The sequence below is a fragment of the Dermacentor silvarum genome, chromosome 1, assembly GCF_013339745.2.
Source record: "Dermacentor silvarum isolate Dsil-2018 chromosome 1, BIME_Dsil_1.4, whole genome shotgun sequence".
In the NCBI taxonomy this organism is placed as follows: domain Eukaryota; kingdom Metazoa; phylum Arthropoda; class Arachnida; order Ixodida; family Ixodidae; genus Dermacentor; species Dermacentor silvarum.
This window is the reverse complement of record NC_051154.1, coordinates 154874922-154900885: the sequence shown is the minus strand read 5'-3', so window position 1 is coordinate 154900885 and position 25964 is coordinate 154874922. Positions and strand designations below refer to the sequence as shown.

Genomic DNA, 25964 nt, shown 5'->3' with positions numbered 1-25964 from the left:
GGCGCCTGTCCATTTAAGGCACATTTACTTACCTACCGTGCTTTCAAGAACGTTTATTTCTTTCAGGAGTGGCTTCAAACAGGTGACTCGGGAGGAAACCTGTCATGAGGATATAACAGTGTCTGGAAGTTTCCTTTAACTTGACACGACAATTTGTGAAAATATTTTGGCTGTAAGAGAAAATGTAAGGCTAAAAGATATATCCTAAACACGTCTCTGGCATATGAAAGTATACATAATAATTAAATGATCGCCTTGACAAACAAAAAACACCTACTTCTGATATTCGTGGGAGTATTATGACAAGGATATTCATTCGGACATATATAAAACCAACTTATCATGGTTATCTGCATGATAATTCCCGCACACAATGGAGACCGTGAGTTTTGTGGTTCTTTTTATTTCACAATATTTGTTAAATAGCAGGAATTTATTTACAACAGAGAGGTACAACACATTTTACGGAGCGTCGCCAACGGGTTGGTTGATAGTGCTTGCTGCACTGCACGGGAAGAGGTAGATTCTGGTTGAAGTTCGAGTACAGCAGGACCAGAGAGTCTACATCACCTCCTCTTGTCCGGTACACACCATCCTTCCCGAGCCGCTGTTGGGCGCTATCAAGTGGTGGAGATGAGCAGATAAGAAGAGCGTCAATTCGAAAGTGTTTGTTGTGTTTGGTGGGCAAGCGACAAGGTGGCTTCGGAAGCAGGGAAGCGGAGAGAGTACAGTGGATGCTCACCACGTAGCCACCTCGCCAGTGTGCGCTGTGACTGCTCCGTTAAGCGATGCGCAAGTGCATTTCAAGAATTGGCTGGGGTTCCGGTATGCTTGAACTTATAAGCCTTCGATGCATGTATAGCTACCTAAAACCTTAGCTAGTGGCTGCCTTTCTTACATTTTTTAGCAATGTGCGTTTCTGGGCGTGTCCTCTGAAAGCTTTGCCTGAATATATCAAAGGACTTACGCGTATATATAGCCAATCCGCTAGATCCAAGTTGGTGTTTGTAAACGAAAAGAACAAGAAATTTCAAGTACGTTTTAGCTTGGTAACTGTTTGTCACCGAACGTTCCGTGAACATCCATGACACTGCAAATGTAGTGAGAAGCGCGTATGGTTCCACCGTCAAAGACACTTCAGTTCGCGAAAGTTAATCTGAAATGAGCGTATAAGCTGCGAAAGTGGTTGCTTCGCAATTTTTTCCCGCAAGCAATCGTTATCTGTTAGGGCATTCCACAATGCTAGTGAGCGTTTGGATTGAGAATAGAAGGTCAAATTTGAGTTGTTACCTTTTTGTACAACGTAGTTTCGATGCATCACATCGCATCACTTTGCGGCGTCCTTCATTGTCGATGGCGGCCTTTTTCCTTAACCATGATGGCTTTTCGCACGTAGGGTTTGCTACTCCGGTGGCTCTTGCTCGAGTAAGACTTGTGACTGCTGTGGTAGGGATCCCTCTCGGGGCCGAAAGTATGAACCACGTAGGTTGGTCCGTGAATGACTTTGCTTTCGCCGAAGGCAAAATCGTCTTGTACGCTACTCGTGAATGTAGGATTCGCGTACGAGCTGCCATAATCGGGCTGGAGTGCTCGGACGATGCCGGGGTGTGATCCGTATCTCGAGCTGGAAACATAACTCCCAGCCGGTGCCATGGCATGTACCACCTGCCGGCCTACTGTGCGCTGCGGCGCTTGAGCTTTTGTGCGGGTCATTCCTTGTATGATGGTGGGGTTTACACCGCGCGCGGCGCCGATAGCGATGCCCTGGGATAGGCCGCGAGCGCCACCCTGCGTCAGCTGTGGTGTAAAGCTGGGCAATACGGCATGCTGCAGGCCCTTGCCGACGTTACGATTGAATCCTTGTCCCACGCCTTGTATCCCAGTGAAAGCCATGCCATGTAGCGCTCCTGGTGAAAATGCCTGATGAAGGCCATGCACACCTGTGTGACCAATGATGTGACCACCGCTGGGCTCGAAGCCATGGCCGATCTCTTGAACGATTGCACGCTGCCCGCCACTTCCGCTGATTATGCCCTGTTCTAGGCTATGTCCGATGCTCTGAGACAATATTCTTTCTAACGCATTTGGACCACTGAATACAAACTTTGAAGAGGTACTACTGGGCCCGAAGTCAAACGCATTGCTTCGCAGACCCGTCACGTGTTGCCGCCGTCCATTGTTGACCTCGTACGCAACAACGCAGGCGGCCGTCACTAGGACGATGAATCCGGTGTTCTGCAAGCAAAAATAATTAAAACGAAACGACGTTTGATTTTGCTCTACACTTTATAGGCTTGAGAGAGAGAGAAATAACTTCACGCCAACAGGTAGCAAGTCTTTTTTTTTCAGCTTTACTTCCCTCTTATATATCATGATAGTAGATACTCTCCATTGACTAAAAGTTATTGAGCTCAGCGTCGGCCTCATACTCATAACCTCAAGTCACTGAAGAAATGTTGAGGGCCGACCTAACCAAACTCTATCATTTAGAAATAATTTATCCTGAGATGACGTCGTGTGGTGAAGCTCCAGCCAGGTTACAGCATACGCTCGTTTAACGTTTCATCATACATTTCGTTGTTCGTAATTAGGCAGTTCCGATACGTGATCTTTTTTGCGGCAAACACAAGATGCAAAGTATAAAAACTGAGATGGATAACTTTTAAAGCAAGACTTATCCTTCGATGCTTCCATATATAAATTAATGAAAAGTAATTTAGCGAAGCAAACAGAAAATTCGTAAGAAGCCGAGTATTTTGTCAGTGTATTAATTAGAGTATGTATTTGCACCACTAGCTTTTATTTTGCTAGACGCTTACATAGCATTTTCTATACATGTCCTATCATCCAGTACCTTACAGGTTGTATGTGAATAGTGCGGTATGAATTGCATGGATGTTCAGAAAGCAGCAAAGTACTTGGAAACATACTGTGGCACAACTTTAAAAACCTACAGTATTTGTTCACGTGTCCATGAATTGCGAGCCACTGAGTCAGCTTAATACTTAAGCAATGCAGCGAGACCACGGCACTTGATGAAGTCTGCAAGACTGTCATTTCAATCATTAAATGATTAGCATTTGGCCCAAAGTAATTAAGTGGTACCACATTAACAGTGGTCTTCGTTTGCCTTCTTTGACAAAGTTACGTCACAAGCGTCAAAATGGGCTTCATTGCTTTGGTAGGCGGAAGAAACAAAAGGGGGAACATATGAGAACACATGAGCAGTGTGATATTTTGTCTAGACAATGAAACAACACAAACACGCACAAAACAAACAATTGACTGGACACTTTAGACCATATCGTTTCTGCGCTGAAAATTGCCACAGGATCCTCAAAAGTTTTTTCCATTATATCCGCGTGCTTAAACATGCTTACAGTCGTACTCAACAGTGCTGTCACAATCCCGTATGAAAAGGAATAAGGCATTAAATGGAGACCACACTTGAAATTGCTGCGGTCAGCAGCAGCGATCTCAAGAATAAATGTTGGCATGGTTGACTGCAGAGCATATGTTTCTTTTGCAAGTCTAACAGCTCCGTTTAATCGCAAGTATATGACTCCGACAAATTTTAACGTATAAATCTGAACAATGTCATAAGAATATGTTTCAATCTCACTTAGAAACCTGCAAATTGTTAAGTTCATATTGCGACGTTGTGCTGGTAAGTTTATCTGATCGGACTGCCGGTGGAAAGGAATGTTGTGCTTTGTGAAGCTCTACCACGTGCACGTCGTTGTCATTTCCTTGCCTCATGTTTTCGTCCGCCTTTATGTTGCATTTATGGGCTAACAAGTCAGTTTTTCTTTCTTTTCGTGAAGGTGAGAAGTCGTGCGTGGAATAAGCACCTAGTGTTTAACATTTCGACATAATTATCTCGCCTAGAAGCTACGGCCCTACAGGAGGGTTTTCTGCATGGTATGATCAAACTCGTATGCATTTTATTGCATACAATGGAAACTATCACGACGTCTCTGTCATTCACGACGTCTCTGTCGTATGCAGTCTTTATGTGAGCAAACGAGCTTGTCTTTCTTGTCTCCGAGACAAGGTCGTCTGTTGAGAGTTGTCGCCACACTGAATTTCTCGCCGCTGTCACTGTCGTTATATAATGTGAACATCCTCCGGGGCGCAGCGACACCGAGGGCGTCATTTTCTTGGTGTCTTTCTATAGCACGACGAGAAACTAGCGCACCAGCTTGGAGGCACCAGCGCTGCGCGCACGATGAAGCCATCCCCCGCTGTTATATGCTGCCTACTGAGCAATCTGCGCGTGCAATGCAAGTTGAAACTGTAGACATCCACTCGCTACAGACTATCGGACGCCGGTCCAAGCTGACGCTTATCCGGCCCGGTACCGTACTGGGCTCATAGAGAGAACCCCAGCGCATACAGTTGACGTGGCTCCGAAACGAGCTTACCAATTTCATGTCGGCCGCTTTCACACCCGGTGTCGCCGACGCCCGCCGGAGTGACGGCAAGGCCTGTTTTGCGCGTCCCTCTTATAACCACGGTCACGGCCGACATTCTACGAGACGGCTCGCCCGTGTTTCTCCTTCCACACTAACGCTTAATTGTCCCCTCACTCTGTTTTCTCCCGGGAGCCGCTGCGTCCCCTTCCACCCAGCGCCCTCTCCTCAGACGGCAAGACGTAACAACTAGTCCGACGCAAAAAGCCTCCGCCCGCAAAAGTGGAGCGCGCTCTCCTTTTTCTGGAGGAACCCGAAAGCTTATTTTTTCTTTCGCCACCATTGGTTTGCGTAGTTCTCCTCTTCTCTTACTTTCTTTATCTATTTCTTTTTCTCTTTTCCTCTGCACTTGTCTTCGAAACGACGACTCGCTTATCTTTTTCTTTGAATTCTTGGTAGCAGTCATTCGCGCATGTATGTTTATTTACTTTGGAAGGGCAACTAGACCTACTATGTCGTCTTCGAGTGCGGAGAACCTTGAGGGAAAACGTCTCCGTCTGCTTGCACTAGACGCCGTTCTAGATTCCTTGTTTATTTCTTATTTGTCACTATACGATATGTTTTTTTTTTCTACATTTAGTTTTCGGGGATGCTGTCCTCCACTCTCCTTGGGCGCGCTTCTGGGCGTGTCATCAATTTGTAAGATTCGCTAGTTGTTTGCTTTATTTCCCTTCGCCTCGTGTTCAAGTCCTGTCACTTTTTGCTGGCGACAGCGCAGGTCACGGCGTTTATTTATTACCTCCTGCTGTGTTTTTGTTTTCTTTTTTTTGCAATTTAAGTGCTCGGCAAAAAGAACTTTTTAAATTTAAGAAGAGGGTCGCTTCCTCGCTTTCATATCCCTAGCTCTGCTTTTTTTCTTTTTTTTCAAACCCATAGCTATTCTAGCCTGCCCGATCTTCGGCCAGCGTTCGAGCCGAAGTTTTCGTGCTTTGAAGCACACAGAGCGTGAGTAGTTTGTGTTTGACGGAAGCGGACATTATCCTCTCTTCATCTTCTAAACACACCTACAAACTAGTTTAGTTAGTGGTTCCGATAATCACTTCCTTGCCATTATACTAGTCCGGCGGCGATTCAGGAAGAGTGAAACTAGACGAACGGACGGACGGGCGGACTATTTTCGCAGAGACCAAGCAGGAAAATGAATGAGCTATAATCGGTAGCCACGTTGCCTGATTGAAAACCTCGCAACTTCCTATGGTTTTTTTTTTCACTTTTGATTTTTCCACAACCTAAGAAATGCTCGAGAGGAGTAGTAGTCGTTCAGGAAACCTAGGGCACACAGACGGCCACTTAACAAAAACGTGCGCTTTTACAACTTCCAAAGACCTTGTGCGTACATGTCATGCTTCGTTCGCCTCTTGGACCACTTTCCAGGAAACTTTGACACCTTGAGTGAAGTGCTTATATTTATGTCTTTACATCTTGCTCAGCTACAAATAAATCTGCGCAATCTACACCCATTCCAATAGCGAGCGCGCATAAAGAATTTGATGACCATAACGAGGACCTCGCAACTGAACGCTAAGTAATGTCAAATGTGAGCTCACTAAAGGCCCGAATAAAATCCTGAAGTTGAACTAAACTCGGGAACAGAAAAATATTTGCGTGCCGAGGTATTTATCAATTTACCAGCAGACAATGCTAAATCACGACATGGACTTGCCATACAAGCTTTTGCGGTTGAATAGGGAAACAGGCAGGCTGTTTTCTAATTGCTATAATGATATGTTGTGCTTTTTTCCTCAGCATATGGGCTTTGCAAGATAGAGAGACCGAAAAGAGGAAATGCAGACATGTTTATTTGACCATGTGCAATTATCTGAACTTATAGATAGTCTGCATTTTGTACAAAAGGCACCCAGTCAGAGCAAAGTGACACGAACAGTAAGCAATATGCAGTCGTTAAGATTTGTTGAATCCTGAACTGTCTCACTCTAACTGCTGCACCAAAGTGTTTCTGGTTGTGTGCAAGTAACGTCAATCATTGCCAACCAAGACCACCTTGTGATTTATTCATTCATTCATTCATTCATTCATTCATTCATTCATTCATTCATTCATTTATTCATTCATTCATCATTCATTCATTCATTTATTTAGTTATTCATGCATTCATCGACAGTACACTTAAAGGCCCTCAGTTGAGGGTATTACATAGGGAGGGGGGGCAGTACAAACAAAAGTGATTCTAAAGTAGTAGTCGCAAATAAGCGATTAGATGAAGTACAGAACAAAAATTATGCTAACAGATTTAGCTAGTAAGAAACTGAATAAGCTCTACAGAAACTTCAGCGGTTTCACACTGTACGCATGCAGTCTGAAGAGGATATTTCCTCCTCGACACGTAGACGATGCACATAGGTATTTAGCAAAAATTGAGAAATGGGGCAAATTGGCCCAACTAACTGACACTTTATCGGTTTTATAGCCTCGCTTAAAAATCAACATTTAGCGCTTCAGGACTATGTGCACATTCAATTACGACTCCATTCTGAAATCTCTGGCTCCCATTCCATTCGCCATTCTATCTGCCCAACAGGTTCCACAATTCCATTCCCATTCCATTCCGTGTCTTTGAAAATGTCGAATGATTCCGGAATCATTCCAACTCCGGAGTTGCCGGTTTGCAACTCAGCCTCTATGAAACTAGACTTATTCATTATTGTGAAGATACCGTCATGTGATCACCGGGCGTCAGAAGTTTTTAAGCTGCACCAAGCAGCATTTTGCCATGCGTCCGCTCTTCATGGCTACTCTGTAACCGTTAGAGACATAAACATTTCCTTTCATTTCATTACTAGCAGAACACGCACAGATTAGTTTCGATTAGTTGATATTAGATTTGTTCCGTTAGTTGATACGAAAAACATACATATGAAATCGACAGAGAATGAAAAAATTGGGAGGCCGCTTAAGCTTCACCTTTAAGAGTGGAACGCGAAAGCATTCAAAGATCCCTGACTGCTTCTCACGCTTCCCGGCAACTGTAGCTTATGTAACCTTAATGTTTACCGGGAAACGCTGGCGGCGAACGCTATGCACGAAGGCGAGCTTTCTGGTAAGAAACGCGGCCTCTGGCGTGGGCCGATCTTCTGTAAGTGTTTCGAACTTTAGATACGTGAGTCTGAGAAGATTTAAAATAAAAGGCATGCGCTGTCGGTGTTTTGTTTCATGACATTTGTTTGTGGGATGTCATTCTCAAAATTCCGAGGCATAACGTTCTTAAGAATGGAAGACAAGGTATGAGCAACTTAATTGATAGAAGAATAACTGCAGCTTTCTTGTTTTGCTCTTCACCATCTACAGATGGGGAGCGCCATCTGGATGGTGCATGGTGCTGCAACAAAAGAAGCGGGGGGGGGGGGGGGGGGGGGGCTTTATGAATGGTAGAAACACCGGAAAAGGGGTTTGTGTTGGAGTTTATGTGCAACAGAATTATGTTTTCACGTGTATTCAAATTACGATCCGACGCTATCATGTCTGTATACTATAGGTTGCGTTTAGGTCGTACTTTACGATTTTCTGACGCATTTCACTTTGAGGAATTCAATTAGTTCACTAAATCCATCTGCGCCACGCGGACGGCCTGCGTTATTGTGCAAGGTTCGGAATGATTTCTCGCGAAGCGCCGGTCAGCGCCAACACCAGATTTTTTTTAGGCATGGGGCTCCTCATGCAATCGCGTTAATAGGGAGGGACCAGACTGGCCAGTCCCACTGAGAGGGCCATGACGCCTGCTTACTCTTTAGAAAGGACGATTTACAAAAAAAGAAGTTGAAGATTATTTACAAGAGGCACATTTTACTGCGTGAGGTCTTCCGCTAGAGTTGCTGCTAAAAAGTGTATCATTGATTATGAGGCTCGTGTTTTAAAGTGTATTATGAATGACCATACTCTACTTCCTGAACAGTTGTGGGGTGACATAAAACGATGGCATGGGTGAACTCCAATAACCACCACCAACCATTTAATCTCACTTTTGAATCTCATATAACTCTATAGCGATGTACAGTGATGTACCTCGAGCCATTAAACTTGGCACTAATGTAAATTTAAATACGCTGGTCTATTGGCTGAAAGGAATACCATATTACACGGCAACTAGAAGTTTTTTTAATCAAAGAGAAATTGGTGTCCCGCAAGGGTAACGCTCAAGTGGAATTATATTGTCAGACGGAACATGCCATTTTCACTGCTTTATTCGGCCTCACTTTAATGGTTTCGATTTCTGAGTCTACAATTTGGCAATATTTGTTTCGCAATATGAGCAAATTTGGACTCTGTCGACTTTTGTTTCATCACGCAGGTTTTTAAGTACAGTGCATGTACAGCGTAGGCAACGCAGTTTTTTTCGTCAAATTAGGATATTATATGCCTATTTATTTCCATAAATTCGCAGAAAACCCACCAATCACCGATACAAAAACATACACAAGGCTGCGAACACGATGGTTGAGCCACTTAACGTGTGAAAATGGCATTCAAAAGAAAAATACAATAAGAGAATAAAAGTTTCTGCGTTCTGTTTTCTTTTTCACATCCCTCTCACCAATTTTGCAGAAATTTGCACCATTTATTTATTTATTTATTTATTTATTTATTTATTTATTTCAATACTCTCAATGTCACGTGGGGCGTTACAGAGAGGAGTGGGTCTCAATACAATAAATGAAAATCGCGGTTTTGAAAGATGATGGAACGGGGTTGCTGACAATGGAGGCGGGGAGGCGGTTCCATCTGGTCGATGTCCTTGGAATGAAGTAATAAGCGTGTAGGTTTGTACGTGAACTTGGGACGTGGACCTTGAAGTTGTGATCGGTGCGAGCTGACATATAATGAGGAGCAGCGAGTAGTGCCTTCTTGAGGTGATGATTGGTATGGTATATTTTGTGAAATTTTTCTTCGTGTCGTAAGGTCAGGGAGGTCCAGAAAAATTTTCATTGCAGTAACACTTGCGGTGCGAGAGTAATTAGACAGGATGAAATGGTCGGCTCGGTTTTGAATCGCTTCGAGAGAGGAGGTAAGCAAGGCAGAGTGAGGATCACAGATACAAGTGGTTTCGACCTTACACGTGTTTTATACAATAACAGTTTTAAAGAGATAGGAGCCAATGAAAAGTTTCGGCGAAGGAAACCTAACATGCGATTAGCCAGGTGGTCCAAATTTCCGGAGTCCCCCACTACGGCGTGCCTCATAATCAGAACTGGTTTTGGCACGTAAAACCCCATAATTTAATTTTTTTTTTCATTGTTAGCCACGAAATCTATGTGAGTTTGCCATGTCAAGGTATTAGATATATGAACGCCGAAGTATGTATATGAGCTAACAGCTTCTAAGATAGCATTATTGAGAAAGTAAGGATAAAGGGTAGGAGCGTTACTGTTACGACATACTCTCATTACTTTGCATTTATTTACGTTCAGTTTCATTAGTCATTGAGTACACCATGCTTGAACGTAGTTCAGATCAGCTTGAAGCAGCAGTGCGTCGCCTGGTTTAGTTATCTCCCGGTAAATTACACAATCGTCGGCAAAAAGTCTAATCTGTGAGGAAACGTGGTTAGGAAGATCGTTAATATAAATTAAGAGGAGTAACGACCCGAGAACGGTTCCTTGCGGTACACCGGAGGTTACAGTGGAATTAGGAGAGTCATAGCTGTTGGCCGTGACGTAATGCTTTCGATTTAATAAAAAGCACTCAATTCACTGGAGCACGTTGGGGTAGATGTTAAGGGTTTTCAATTTTAGAAGAAGAAGGCGGGGAGAGACGGTGTCAAATGCTTTTTGAAAGTCAAGAAAAATGCAATCTACAATCTACGAAAGAGTTGCAATCGAGGATGTTAAAGAGGTCGTTAGTAAAAAGAAGGAGCTGGGTTTCACAAGAGTAATGTTTCCTGAAGCCGTGTTGATGCATACAGAAGAAGTTGTTAATTTCAAGGAAAGTTACCAGATTGGAGTATATTACATGTTCTAGAAGCTTACAAGGAATGCTGGTTAATGTGATGGGTCTATAGTTTAGGGGGCTGGATAAATTACCTTGCTTGGGAACTGGTACCACCCTCCCCGCCTTCCAGTCATGAGGAAGCTGGGAACACTGCAAAGACTGAGCAAATATTTGTGACCGGATTATTGATGAACATGTCTCCATGTAGGGTTAAAGTATTTATTCAAAAACAATGGACACTTGAAAGTCCAAATTTAATTAGTTGGGCTAATTCTGCCTAAACTATGGTAGGAAATTCAACTTATTTGAAAAAATAGGGAATAAAAATAATGAAAACCAGTACCGAGTTCCAGTATGCCTTAATACACAAATTACTTTGTGGCTGAATAATAAAGAGTTTATTTGCCACCACTTTATTTTAATACTCTAAGAATTTGAGTAAAATTTATTTCATTTTGTCTTTCTTTTAAAATGATCACGTACAAGGCAGTGCAAAGCAGCACATCAATGACCTTTGCCAAAAATATACATATGTTTGTTCAGCAACAAAATATTGTGAACTACTGTGCTTTTAGGTTAGTTTTGTGCTCTTGAAAAATGTAATCAGCTGTAGTGAAACTGCTCTCATTTATTCTTCTTGGGGATACTATACGATGGATAGTTCGCACAAATGAAGACAACTAGTCTAGGGGATTTTCTTGAAGCGAGCCTCGCACCATTCAAGTAATTTCCAATCTCTTCAAAGCCATTGTAATGCAAATATTTTTTCTAATTCTTCGTCATTTTGATCCGGCTCTGTGACGACTTGCCACTTTTGAAATTCGTCCTTCGCCGCCACTCTGAACCACGCTAATGCGCTTCTCCTTGTTGACAGGTGGCCTCCGCTGTCAAACTCACAGTGCTACCTCCATTCGAACGTCGAGTCGTCCGTATCTCGCCTGACCACGTAGTGACTCACCGTATTGCCCAAGGCACCTTTATTTAGGATCTGTAGTGGTCCTTCAGAGCATTAGAGCGCTTCAGGCATATGCTACATGTACTGTATCCGTGATCGGACAACTTTTCTGATGATGTAATTCATGAATGACCATGACGGCAAGACGACGACTGTATGCTGAGGACGTATTCAGTGTCGGACGATGCAATTGCGAAGGAATGGCGTCGACTCAACGACGAAGGTGGTATGACGACCACGTCATGACGACAATGCAATGGGATGGCGATTGTGAAGTGATGACGAGAATGTAACGAAAACAGCGGGGGGACAGCGACATGGGGACAATGGGATCACGATGAGTGTATGATGATGATGCGACAAAAGTCAGATGACGAAGCTGGTATGACGACAATGGACCGACCACGACGGCCTCACGGTGGTGGTATGAGAACGAATGTACGACGACGACGAAGTTACGACCATGTTGTGAGGATGGCGGCATAATCACGATTGAGTGATGATAGCTCAATTGGATCGTAATGAAAAACAAAAAAGAAACGACGTTGATGAAACGACGATGGGGGTATGACGACGATGGCATGACGACTGTATGAATAAACATGGCGGTACGACGACGGTATAACTAGAAACTGATGACGAATCTAGAATGACGACGGTGGAGCGATCATGATGGCATCAGGACAATATTATGACAACAAATGGATGACAACGACCGTATGTCGACGACGCAGTCACTACAATGGCACAACAAAAGTGGCATAATCATGGTTACATGAAGACAGGATGATTACGATGTCATGACGTTGATGGAACTGCGAAGGCGCTATGACGACGACGGTATGACGAAAATTTGATGACGTTTCTGAAATGACAGCGTTACGAGAACGACATGGCTACAACGGAATGACCATGACTGTATGACGACGATGGTAAGACCATGACAGCATCACGACCACGACGACATATAAAGTGGCTCAAGTTAGTAGACAGCTTAGGTCACATGGCGCAAGAAGATAGTTGGATAGGCAGATAGACAGATAAATTGATAGATAGATAAAAAAGTGCCTGAAATATGTAAATAATGCTAATCGCATTGAAAAGCGGGGTGTGTAATGGACGCTGGAGATCGCTGGTACCGTTTCCGGAGACACAGAAGAGCACTGCTAATTTACACTAATCCGTTCAGCGTATCGGTGCTGTATAGTGGCCTGTTTGCCTCGACTTTCCCATAATCCGGCATACATAAAATACCTATAATTTGCATAGTGCTACAGCTTTTATACTCTTCGCTTTTTTGGAGTTGCAAATGCATGCCGAGGCCTTGTCCGGGCCCGAATAAGGACCGTGCCCGACCCAAGCCCGAAGCTCCTAGGCCCGAGGCCGGCCCGGGACCGAGTCAACACTTGTTTATCCGGGCAGGCGTGGACCCTGGCTTACGGGCCATCCAGGGCCTGTGCAGTGTTCTACTCTGGAGTGTAGAGCCAGTGAAAGTCAGTACACTCGTGAGTGATTTTGCCGACATATGCTCCACACTATATGTAAGCTGGTACTTTGCATTTTGTTGCTGAACTACAGCACACGTACACATGTATCTCTGACTATGTACATAGACAAGTTGAAAAAGATCGCAAAACAGCTAAGTCGAATGCTCCAAATTTCAATTTTTTGCATTAACTATCAAGATGTTAGCAGTATAGCCGGCCTTCGCGGGAGTGTTAATTGGTAGTGGTAATTCAAACCACTGGTTTGAAACCAACCATCGGACATGTATTTTATTTTATTGAGAAACGGCATCTAATCGGTGAGGCAGACGACGACGACGCCCCGCTAAATCTTGCCGAGGTCGGCTTAAAAATTGCACCTCTACCTATAATTAGAATATAGGTTTGCTGCGTGCGTGCCGAAGCATTACGACTCTTAGATACGAAAAACAACTAAAGCGCTTCGTTCTGCTACGTAAAATCTTACTTTGGTAACAAACAGCACATTTGAGGAGGTTGCAGCTCCGAATTTATGTGCCCCTACGCATGCATGAAGGTGCAATATCCTTCTGACATAAACCCGAATGTGAGTGGTTTTGATGGACGAATGCGAGACCTTTTATTCGCGATAGCAATTATATGGACACTCCTACCGAATTTCTGCCGTCGCCATCGTTTGTCGCCGTCGTCGTGGCCGTGAGGTTCCGTATAAAATCCAACGGCGCTAAAACCGGCACTGCGCACCGTACGCCATGTGTGCGAGTAGAAGCGTGCGCGGGTGAGCCGGCAATCTCGCACACGGGAGAGAGGAAGGCGGCCGGAAGCGCCCGGTCTTCGTTCGCTCGCGGGGCATGGCGCGGAGGCCACGGAGACGGCGGCAGTGGGGAGGGGGGGGGGGGGGGAGGGCCGTTTTGCTCTTGCGGCTGCTGCTGACGGAGCTGCCGCGCGGGAACCGTATCTTAAAAGCGATCTGCTATGTGGCCGAAGTGTGCGCCCGTGGGGCCTCATCATCAAAACGATCTGAGATGGGTACTAAGTGCCCGCGCCTGAGTGCCGGTAGCTTCGTATGCGCTGTGCTTTCGACGTTTGCGTTGAAGCGAGACGAAGACAGCGCGAAGGACAAACTCCAGCGTTTTGACGATTTCCGCGGTCATCGAGCGAGATGTGTCCATGTTTACCTGTGCGCGCGTGACACCGTGACACCGAGTTAGTAAGCGAATATTTACATCTTTATACGGCCGATAAAACTACTATCCTTACTTTGTATAGCTGTCTTCCAATTTGCTATCGCAATTGATGCTTCGCCTTTCGTGCGAAACTGCCACTTTGTTTTTTTTTAAGCTCCCGGCATAGAAGGTTCAAGCGGAGAGAGAGGCGAAGATAATAGAATGAGGACAAGGATACAAATCAGGGGCGGAATTCACTAAGCAAACTTACGAACAAACGTTGGCGTAGGAAACATGTAAAAAAGATATTCACAAAGCTAAACTGTTCGTAGGATCAGCAAGCTTGCGATGCCCGGTGCTGCAAAGTCGAGGGGCCAGATTCACAAAGCGTTTCTTTCGTAAGTGCTCTTTTCCATTGGCTGGCCGCCTTAGATAATAATATGTCTTGCATCCGGATTGGCTAAAATCGTTTCTTACGAACAATTTTAGCGTAAGAAGCTTTTGTGAATTCGAGCCGTGGGCTGTAGTGGAAAAACGACGTGTATGTAATGGTAGCGTAGCTGTGAACTTCAGTACTTGCGCCAATAGTACGCGTAAGTCGATTCACAAAAGCTAAACAGCAATCGCAGCTGCCGACATAAGACGAAATTTATACGATAGGCGGCTAGCAGTCTTGCGAACCTAGGGCCAACTTCCCAAAGCTCTTCTTTCGTAAGTGCTTTTTTCCATTAGCCCGCTGGCGCTCTTAGGAGCAGCGAGCTGCAAGACCAACTCTGGGCTGTCCAGAAGGCCCGCGAAGCGGTGGAGAGCCTAGGGCTCTCCGTCCCGACGTGGGAGGTGCCCTCTACACGTTGACGAACAACGTTTCACCACCACCACCACCTCTGGCTTCGGGAATAATATGTGCAGTATCAGGATTGGCTGAAGTTTTTCTTACGAACAATTTTAGCGTAAGAACGCTTTGTGAATACGGGCCCTAAATACGTGTACCTACGCCGCTCGATCAGGCGCAGGTAAGCGTTGAAAGGCGCTGTAGCGGTCGATTGGCCAGAGGCCTGAACTTATAGCCGAGGATGGCACGTGCTTATATCCTTGTGGCACGTTGTGATTGATAATCTCAAAGTGCGCTCAGCAGTTTTACTGCATAACTGTATTGGCGTGCGCTGCTGTAGAGGGTAGTAACATTAATGATGGGCTGCCAACTTCTGCTTAATGCCTGATAGGCTGTGTTTCTTTATGCGCGCAATAGCCGGATTTTTCGTACTCCTCGTGACACTCTAATGGACAGTAGCAAATAGATGTGTAGTGTCGGCCCCTGACAACCGTCGAGTTTGTCATTGATGTGTTTTGAACACTTCTACCTTTTTTTTTTTTTTCCAGCTTGAGCTTTCTCTCGCTCATAGGGCTGCGGAGGATTATTAGTCCCGACGCTTTTGAGGCCATAATTATTCATGCTAGATGAAACAACGAAAAAAAGGCCTAAACGTTTTTAATTATCAAAACATGTTGCTGTTGAACAATTCGTTGACGTCTTTCGTGCAGTTAGCCTCAGCCTTCTATTTATTGCTGGTAGTTTCATTCAGTACTAAAACGAGGCGACGTAGTGTCTGTGCTCACGGTTTTGCCTGTCCTGCGTCCTAAGGTGTGAGCGAACGTATGCGTACTAGAGAACCGCACGGGCTCGGGCTTACCCAAAAGGCCGGGCCGGGTAGAGCAGTTTTTTCACGGGCTCGGGCCGGGCTCGGGCACGGCGTGTGCTTTTTGACCCGGGCCCGGGCCGGGCTCGGGCTTTCTGGTGGTGCGCACGTAACGTGCAGCAAGTTATTCTCGGGCCTCTCAACTCTGAAAAACATGTATTTTTCAGTCTCGGGCCGGGTTCGGGCCGGCTTCGAGCCGGGCTCGGGCCGGGCTCGGGCCTAAGGTAAAGGGATGGCGGGCCGGGCCGGGCGGGTAACGTAGACTATTTCCGGGCCCGGGCCGGGCCCTTGTCTCGCCATAAAAGTTTTGATCGGGCTCGGGCGGGCCGCCCAATGTAAAAACTGGCCCGGGCCGGGCCCAGGCTGCAAAAATCGGCCCGTGCAGTGCTCTAATGCGTACGATGGGCAGCAATCTTGTCTATTTGAAGCGGGCAGTCAAATACGATGACAAAAAAAAAGCAATGGCGAATAAAATCCCATACCACCATCGATGCGAATATCATGTGGACTGCTCGAACAAGAGTAATGCCGTGAAATAAAATACACCTCACGAACGGAGCGAATAAGTGTCGCATGAGTCCACACACACGCGCGCGCCCGCGCGTTCGCATCATTATAGTATAACCACACTGACACGTATGACTAGAGACACTTCGTTTTTGTTTAAAAAAGCGCGCTGAATACCTCTCATGAAAGACGACACTACGTTTTTAACGCGATAGCGTTAAGGACCCCGTGTCGCAGAAAATACGGCGTCGGTGTCGGCGTGGATGTCGGCAACCGTGGCGGTGAAAATCATCCCAATCCACCCCGACCGCGCAGACCCTCCGCGTGGCGCAAGGTGTTAGGGCAGGAGAACATCATTCCGAACCACCTTGACCGCGCAGGCCCTCCGCGTGGTGGAAGGTGTTAGTGAACAAAAATTTAATTTCTGGCAAAGTACGACCATAGTTCCTTAATAGCTTTTTCTGGTCACGAAACTCCCACCTCAGTTTGATATAGAGCCAGCGACTGCCGCTAGGTGCGCCATAGTAAAAGAAAGGCCACCTAGCCGAGCGGCCGCTGCAGGCGGCAGCGGTATTTTTTCTGCTCTGGTCGCGTTGCGGCCGAAAGCCAAGCTTCTTTCGATTTTATTTACATTCTATTTTGTCGTAGCAGTTACAGTATCGCAACTTAAACATCTGAGAGTGTTTTTTAACCGAAATCAAGGCGCTTACGAAAAGTAAGAAATCTCAAAGTCGGCTGGAGGCTCCGTGTGTCAGCAGACGACGCGCATAGAATTCTTCTTACTGAGAAATCTGCCGTTAGTTGGCCCAACCGCCTTCGATTAAAAACTTTTAAGCGACTTTGATGCGCTGTACAAATAATAAGACAGCGGCGTGGCATTGCAAGTAAACGGCAACCTGAGCTCAAGGTCGTGTGCTGTTACTGAATTCCGATTGCATTTGCGCCGTTCAGGCGATGGTGACAGATTCTAATCGCACGTAACATAAAATGTTCTATGACGTCAGAATTAGTTTGGAACAGGTACATAGGCAGATCGTAGCCGTGAATGAAATGCTTGCTTAAATGGAAGTATTATCATTTTTCATGTATCGCAAGCTTTGCTAGTTTTCGTGCGTATTATTCCAAATGTGCGACAAAGTTTTCAAACGTGATTTTCGTTGTCAATATACCCTATGAAAACCCAAACGAATTATTACGCCCGACTGACTCAGCACTGCGCTTATTAATCTATAACTCGATCGCGCAAGCAGAGTGACGAGGATTGACGGTCCGTTGCGCTCAGTACCATACGTGCTTGGCGAACTGCGACGCATAATAGTATATGAATCGCGAGCTTTCTTTGAAGCAAACGTAGCCGTTCTAACTCGCGAAAATTCTTATGAGAAATAACATTTAATTTTCGCCTTAATTCAGCAGCTCGAAGTACAGTTCGAAAACGATCTGAAAGTTGTGTTGACACAGAAAACTGACATCATGTTTTTTCGTGTTGCACTAAGTTCCTAATGTCCCATTTATCACGGCTGGAAGCCTGCTTTGCTTCAGGAAACAAGATTACTTCTGTGGCATGGACCCTTTTGTAAGCCGCGCAGCGCTGAGGTAGCAACCTTAAGCAAATGTTAGAATTGTCCATAGCTGTTGCTATCAGCATGCGAAATCCATAGGCAAGAACTCAAACTAAGTGGTTATGCGAATAGTTTGCCGTCTATAAATATAAACACACAGACAGTGCAATCATGGTTACTGGTCATAAATATTTTATTGTTTAAACCAGAACAAAGTTTTTACATGTGCTTATGTTCTCATGGAGGTATTAATAGGCACCGATTTTATTTGCAATATATAAATGAAACAAATCTTGTAAACAGAACAGGCTACTGAGAATCACACACACACAAAAACACACGCGCACGCACACACACACAGGCCGTCCAAAACACGAGGAATGGCAGTAGGCCTGAGGCGCGGCTTGTCTCTCGGCAACGATACGGCGTCACCGTTTATCGTGAAATCGTCCGTACGGAGATGCATGATGGGTCAAAGTGCTTCGCGCACACACGCACATGCTTGGACTCGAAGCTGAAATCGTCCGTTTCTTGTCGTGGTATGGCTCGCTTCCAATTCTCGAAGTGCTCACGAACACTCGGCATGCAAAATAGCGATACCTTTTCGGTAGTGCCTTAATAGCCCGCACGGCCCCCCGGCACACAACACCTGAACGGCATCGTCAGGCGAACATGCCGCTTCAATTGTAGAATGCCAGAATTCGGATCTTGCCTAAAAATCAATCATAAGTATAAAGTACGCGTCCAAACTTTCAGCCCATGCCAGCCGCATCTGCAGTCTCTCCGGGTTTAACACGGAGAAAGGTGGCCTCTCCGCTGCGGTGGCGCCGCAGCGCGGCGGCTTCGTGCGACATATCAAGCTTTCCCATAGAGTGACGGCGGAGTTGCGTGACCAGAAAAGTATTGAGAGACTATGGTACGACTTAAGCACAACCTACAGATGCGGTGGGGTCGGACTGTTATTTGAATCTACGAGAAAACATAATTCTGTTACGAGGAAACTCAAACACAAACCCCTTGTGCCAGCATTTCTACCATACCAACCGCGGCGCGCTCGAGTGTGCTACTTGCGAAAATCTTATCCAAATGGCGCTCGCATCCTCGGCAGGTCAAATTGGGACTTGGCCTGCCTAATGTGTTTTGGACACGTACACGCGTCGGTGCAATAGCAAACAATTATTAAAATAATTAAAAAAAGATCCTAGAGCCTTCGCATTTTAATATAAGACCACTTATATACCCCTGGAAAAACGTCTTCCCAGCAATGCACTTCTGTTGAAAAGTGTAGCCGACTTTAAGGCGATAGGTATAAGCTTAGTCTTTGTAAGCTGGCTTTCCCACTTCTGTTTGGAAGTGAAACCGACTCAAAGAAAAATGTGATGCGATCGGGTCCCGATAACGCTATCGCGTTCCACTCTTATGGCACGTACACACTAGCGGCAAAACGCGAGCGGCGCGCCGCCGGCAGCAAAACTCAGCTGCGGCAAAACGGCCACATTAACCGGCGGCGCACCGCTGCGGCAGTCACATGACCGCATAGACTCCTCCCCCCTTCTCGAACTATCCATCAGCTCCGTCCGGGGGGAGGCGACTTAAGAATTGCTAGTAAGTACAGCGGAGACTTCCGCTTAACACGTGTTGCCATGGCAATGGTGGAGCTCCTAGGTGCTTAGGGACATAATCGCTTAGGGACTTTTGAGGCACTGGTCTCCGCTGAGCGTGGCTCTCTTATCTCCGGGACGGGGTGCAGCGACCTTGCCGAGCGTAGCTTCTACGTACGAGCGAATCGTTTAGGGCACGTTGAATGTCTGGCGGTGTCTGGCCCACGCCGGCCGCGCTTTATTATTGTAGCGTTTGTTCTAGTGGCGCAAATCCTTGCAGTAATGGTGGTGGGGCATGACGGCTTTTGATCTCGGTGAACTGTGGTGGTGTAAACAAGCGGATACTGCTCGCGTTTGTACCCCGGTGCTGCGGTGGAAGCCGCAGTGCCGGGCGCCGACGCGAAGCGGTGGTCGTTGGGGTGTAGCGGAGCGCAGCGTAGCAACACCCCAAATAAAAAAACACTGCTCCACTCAGGTAGACTGTTCCCTCGCTGATAGTGAGATTATATTTGGATCATCAAAACAGTGATGCGTTTATTTAGGAATAGCATCGTTTCTCTCTCGCACCCACTTGTCCTCGCGCCTGCGATAGCGAAACGATGGTATTCCTAAATAAACGCATCACTGGTTTGATGATCCAAATATAATCTCACTATCAGGGAGGGAGCAGACTGGGCGTTACGAGCTTTTAGCGCAGAAAGCGATGGAGGAAAAGGTCAGCCGTACGGGTGTCGAAATCGCATCGCGGCACAGAACATACTTTCTTTGGAGGCCGGCGAACGCTTTGGGCGTAGATTGCGTAGACTGCATGCTCGTCCTTTCGTCCGACGCCAAGCCCGTCGGCCAGCGCTGTCGCACGAAAACAACTAAAGTAAACAAGTATCTGATGGTCTGAACTCACTGCTTTTGCTGCACAGGTTAAGAAACAATAAAACTATACCGCGTCACCTAATTCAGACAAACGTCGACATGCAAAACAACACATGTGAGGGGGGCGTCTTGTAACAGGTGAACTTTAAGAACGCGTCTTTCCACGCACTCCAAGAGCTGCATTGCATTGCAAGTGATAGCGGCGTCGACACCCGCCGCTATCGATGGGCGCTCTCACGGTGGGCGCTGAAAAAAGATATTTATTGATAATGATCACGTAAAATAAAAAAATTATGGGGTTTTACGTGCCAAAACCAGTTCTGATTATGAGGCACGCCGTAGTGGGGGACTCCGGAAATTTGGACCACCTGGGGTTCTTTAACGTGCACCTAAATCTAAGTACACGGGTGTTTTCGCATTTCGCCCCCATCGAAATGCGGCCGCCGTGGCTCAAGTAAAATAGAGTTGTATCTTCTTTTCTCGTCATGCGTATATAAAATGGATTAGGAATTTCATTTTCGTTGAATGAATCTAACGGCGTCTCTATTTAATTATAAACGCTTCTTTTCTTTACCAGTGTTTATTCCCTCCAAACACAGTCGCGCTTCAATCGCTGCTCACATAACCCCCCTTGCTGATGTCGGTGACAGTTGGTTCTGAACCACTTTTCGCCCGAAGCTTCGTGACCGATGTGGATCGACCTTGTCATGGAAGCAGGCCGCTCTCTTTGGGCTCCTTCATCCGCGGCACGCGGCAAAGCGCAAGAAATCGGTCCAGGAGCGATTCCTCCCGCGGCAAGAAAAAGCTTTTTCGCGGCTGCTTTCGCGGTGCGCGTCTTGCCGCCGGCCGGCCAGCGGCGCGCCGCGCGCGTATTGTCGCTAGTGTACACATGCGATTAGGGTACGGCCACGCTAGCGGCAAAAACGCACGCGTCATGCCACGCGCGGCAAAATGTTGGGATTAGAGCACTGCACGGGCTCGGGCTTACCCGAAATCCCGGGCCCGGCCGGGTAGGGCAGTTTTTTCACGGGCTCGGGCCGGGTTCGGGCACGCCATGTGCTTTTTGACCTGGGCCCGGGCCGGGTTCGGTTATTTTGACGTGGGCCCGGGCCGCGCTAGGACTTTCTGGTGGTGTGCATGTAACGTGTCGCGAGTTATCCTCGCGCGTCACGACTCTGAAAGACCTGTTGCCCCGGCGCAGCGGGATGCTAGCAGTGCTACTCCTGTGTACTTCCCTTTTCTTCTTCCGTCGTATTTTGCGCTGTTTGAACAGAATGTAAAAGTCCAGAAAGCCCGAAGTGGCCTCAAACCAAAGGATGCCATTGTATTCTTTACCTAAATCAATGTACGCGTAATTAATGCTTTCAGCGCGTTGCAAGCGCGTTCGCGACTTGCTGGTTCTTCAAAGGCGAATTGGTAAAACGATGACTGGTAAGATAAGATAATTCGTCATGCGGCTCAAATATGGCACTGCGTCCATCCAGGATGGCACGCATGTTCTCAACCGGGCGCCTAGCAGCAGCGCATTACGCTGCACCATGGACGAACGAGAAGCTTTCTTCCTCCATTTACTCCATCCATACGCTACTCTCACGACCAGTCGTGGCTGCGCTTCGGCTATAGTTTACTAGAATACGGTTGAGTGGGACGAGCGGCTGTGGCGGCGCATGCTTTGCATTAAGGCGCCCGACGTGGAAATATACTGTGGCGGCGCTGCGATAGAAGTGGATTGGGCCGCATCAAGGTCACGCCGTTGGAAACTGCTGGCCATACTGCTCGGCAGGGTCATTCGTACTACTTAAGTATGCCTTAAGAATAAATTACTTTCATTCTCTTTTGTATTTTATATTTTTTTAATGCCGCTCGGTGATCTTTTTCGGTTTCGGGCCGGGTTCGGGCCGGTTTCGAGCCGGGCTCAGGCCGGGCTCGTGCCGGGCTCGGGCCTAAGTTAAGGAGGTGGTGGGCCGGGCCGGACGGGTAACGTAAATTATTTTCGGACCCGGGCCGGACCCGGGTCCAGCCATAAAACTTTTGGTCGGGCTCGGGCGGGCAGCCCAACGTAAAAAGGGGCCGCGATAAGATCTTGCGCGATCTCGGAACGCGGGATGAACACCGTGATCGGAAATGGTACGATCGGACAGCGTCAAGAAATCCCTCCATGGAACCGCGAGAGACGACGATCGTCGACTGGAGCGGCGGCGGTCCGGTTGCCATGGCACCGCGACGTCACCCTCGCCGCTCTTGATTGCTCATTAATCTCGCGGCACGCAGCACTTGCCGCATAATTGGGTCCGAGACCCATTTCGCGTGGCACGCCACAAAACCCCCGATTCCTGCCGCTTTTGCCGCGCGCGGCATGACGCGTTGCCGTTGAGGGTCACGTGAATGTGCAGGACCTTATTTATAGACTCAGAAAGGCTTATGTTGTTCGCTTCAAGACGCTGAACTGTTGCTGCCACGGCGCCAAGCTTATCTTCTTGCGTTTTAGTCATAGGGCCCGGGTTTACCTCCATGTCACCGGCAAGAACCAAAAGGCGCCAAACCGCGTTGCAACAACGGAGGAGGAGCCGGCGTTGCGTCGTATATATAGAAGGGGCGCCTCGGTGGGATTCGTCGGCACATATGGAAAGTGAGTTGGAGAGAGTGAAAGAAGCCGGGTTTCGTCGTCAGACCGAAACCAAGAGGAGGCAGCGAACCGAGGAGACGGAGGAAGAACGAGCCGCACGCCTCGAGAAGCGTCGTAAGTATGCAGCGGCCAGGCGTGTGGATTCAGATGAGGATAGCACCCGAAACGTGTTCAAGAACGTGGACGACAATCCCTTGTCCTACCGCCTCACCAACCGTCTTTGTAGCAATTGAGAAACACCAAGATGAAGACTTTCAAAATAAATGCGTTACACTTTAACAAATGTCTAGTCTTTAATGTAACCATAACATAACGAGAGGTAACAACCAAACCTAAACACTCAGACGTACGAAGCTAAACGATAAATATGTAACTGTCGAGAGAACCAAGCTAAACAATAAGATTAACCGTACCTCTCACTACGCACACCCAGGCATAACTGAGTGAAGCCACAGACAATTTTTTTCGCCACCAGCTCTCTGCTATTGGTCGAACGTTTTCGGGCTGCGCCCACTTCACCTGTCTGTACCACGACATCACAAAACCGCGAAAACTTACCGCGTCAAAGTGATGTACGCGTTAAAGATTCATTAATATGCCGAACAAAACTGACTTTTTTTTCTGAATAGCCAGAGACTTCCCCGTTCCGAAAGGAATAGAAGATGGCTGTCCACCGATCGCTCAGGCCCTCGCTACTCGCACCTGCAGGTGAGCATGGATTTATTTGCGTATAATAAACCTTTTTGCCTGGCAATAAAACGTTATCGAGCCCCTTTGGCACGTATACGACATCGCTCTGCCAACTCTTCCTTGCTGAGGATCCGTTTTAGCGGCATTCTTAACCTTCAGTTGCTCACCGCCGCAATTTTCGTCCAGCCACCGCAAGCTAAGTAAGGGGAAGCTGACCAATCGGAGACGCCGGCTCCCCCCCCGTTCATCCGGTTATCTATTTTCACTTCGCTGGCACGGCCCCCTCGACACCCTCTCCACTTGAGCGTGCTCCTCGCCTCTTGCCGGCCAATTGAAAAAAAGAAACGTGGGCAGCTGGCACTAGTGGTGCAAGACTGGAGTAAAGAGCGGAGATCGACCTAGCTTCTTCCATTTTTTACTAGGCTTGGCTAAATTTTGCTAGGAAATACTAAGTGCTGCTAGGCACGGTATTCCGAATCGGCTCGCCGCCGACGCGCAGATTCTCGCTTGGCCGCGCGACGCGCTTCAAGATGAGCGGCTTCTTCTTCGGGTGTCCGGATCTTCTTTGGTCGTCCCATGTCAAGGGTACATGTACTCGCCACAGAGTGAACGAGAGTTCAGCCGCCGTCGCGGCGGCTCCGAGCTTTCTTTCCCCGGTGACGGCATGGCCATGCTGCGCCTACACACTTGCCTCTCTGCTACGCTGCTACGCTGCCACAGCGTACGCAACACCGCCGGAGGACACAGCCAAAGGCGTTATACATAATATCCCTTCATATGACACGGAACAAGACATTACCAAGAGCCTCGTTTACAAGAAGAACCCTACGATTCTGCGGGCCCGACGCATGGGCAACACGAATTCAGTGTTCATCGTATTCGACGGAAAGCAAGTACCGTACCATGTCTACTATCGCGGAGCATAATACAAATGCTATCTACATAAGAAACTCATTGAGGTCCGCGATATCTGCGGCACCGTCGGCCACAGGACCCAGAAGAAATGCAAGAGCTGTGACACAGTAAACCTGCTGGCTGATCATACCTCTCACCCTTGCTGCGCGCTCTGTGGCAAGGACCACACGACTGGCGATAAGGCCTCTCATCGCCGCTTCCAGACACCACACCTCCTACTCCAACGACGAAGGGAACGCCTACGACTGGAACAACAAGGAGCGAACCAGGAAACTCGGCCATCGACCTGTGCAAGTAGAGACTCAGCTCAGCCAACACTGAAGTCGATGCCCCAACGACAAGCTCTCGAACGCAGCAACTCTCGTGGACGCAGCTGGTCTCGTGGATGCAGCCGGTCAGGTGGACGCAGGCAGTCTCGTGGACGCAGCCACTCCCGAGGCCGCAGTCAGTCATAGGGACGCAGCAACTCCCGAAGCGGACTGGATTCCACACCGACGCAGCATCAACGAAATGACACCCTTAGAGCGACCACAGCTATAGTCCAAGACGCTCCCCCCAAGGTAAGCTGGGCGAGCATTGTTTCCCACACAGGTCCCACCACACAACATAAAGCAACCACAGTGAACACAGTTAGTGATTCTACCATGCACAGCTTCATGCAGGAGCTCCGATCTTTACGTGCTGAGATACAAGACCTCAAGACAGAAAACGTTAGGCTCAAATCACAACTTGCAGACATACAACCCAAACGATTAACATCAAATGCAGACATTGTTCCGGTCCCTGCAGTAGAGTCCCCGCACACCATCTAACAATCAACCCCGCACAAACGCAAAGCCCTCGAACCCATCACACAAGCGACATCATTAGCATATACTCCAGAAGGGAGTGTCAACTCTGAGGCTCTCACTCAGCTGCAACAGCGGATAGAACGTAAACTCAGCGAAGCATTAGACAGCAAGCTCATCGAATTGCTCGACGCCACCATTGCAAAGGCTCTCGAACGCACAATGGACACCCTCCTTACTGCGAAACTCGAAACGGTACTACTACCCAGAATTGAGCAGGCCTTTGCGGCAAGAGAAAAACAGCGGCAGGAAAAAATGGACGACACCCACAAAGTCTTTCAAGACATGGTCCCGACCCTGGCTCAAAATCACAATACCCGTTTGACAGAGTTGGATAACTCCCTACTCCGTCCCAGAGCTGGTCCCCTAAAGAAGCCGCACTCCCGACCCGACCAAGATGGCTGCGAATAATCGCGAACGAGCTACCTACTGCATTTGGCAGTGGAACTGCCTGGGCTTCCGGCGACAACGAGCACACTTAAGCAATACAATACCTCTCTCGCATCGGCATACCTCCCCCGATATTATCGCATTACAAGAGACCGGAGAACGGGCTAAGCTGTCGGGATACGCGGCGTACACCGCAGTTTCGGATGATGGACGCAGGCCTCAAGTAACCACACTAGTT

General features: G+C 47.4%; 1 protein-coding gene across 1 annotated transcript; it reads right to left on the bottom strand.

Annotated features, from left to right (window-relative positions):
* Nucleotides 1-397: 397 nt before the first annotated feature.
* On the bottom strand, nt 398-4534 carry LOC119450569 (uncharacterized). The gene is made up of 3 exons (XM_049660981.1): nt 4425-4534; nt 1291-2235; nt 398-617 (listed from the first exon to the last, which is right to left on the bottom strand). The coding sequence occupies exons 1-2, from the start codon at nt 4431-4433 to the stop codon at nt 1345-1347; spliced, it is 900 nt and encodes a 299-aa protein (XP_049516938.1). The 5' UTR covers nt 4434-4534; the 3' UTR covers nt 398-617; nt 1291-1344.
* Between the last annotated feature and the right edge of the window lie 21430 nt (nt 4535-25964).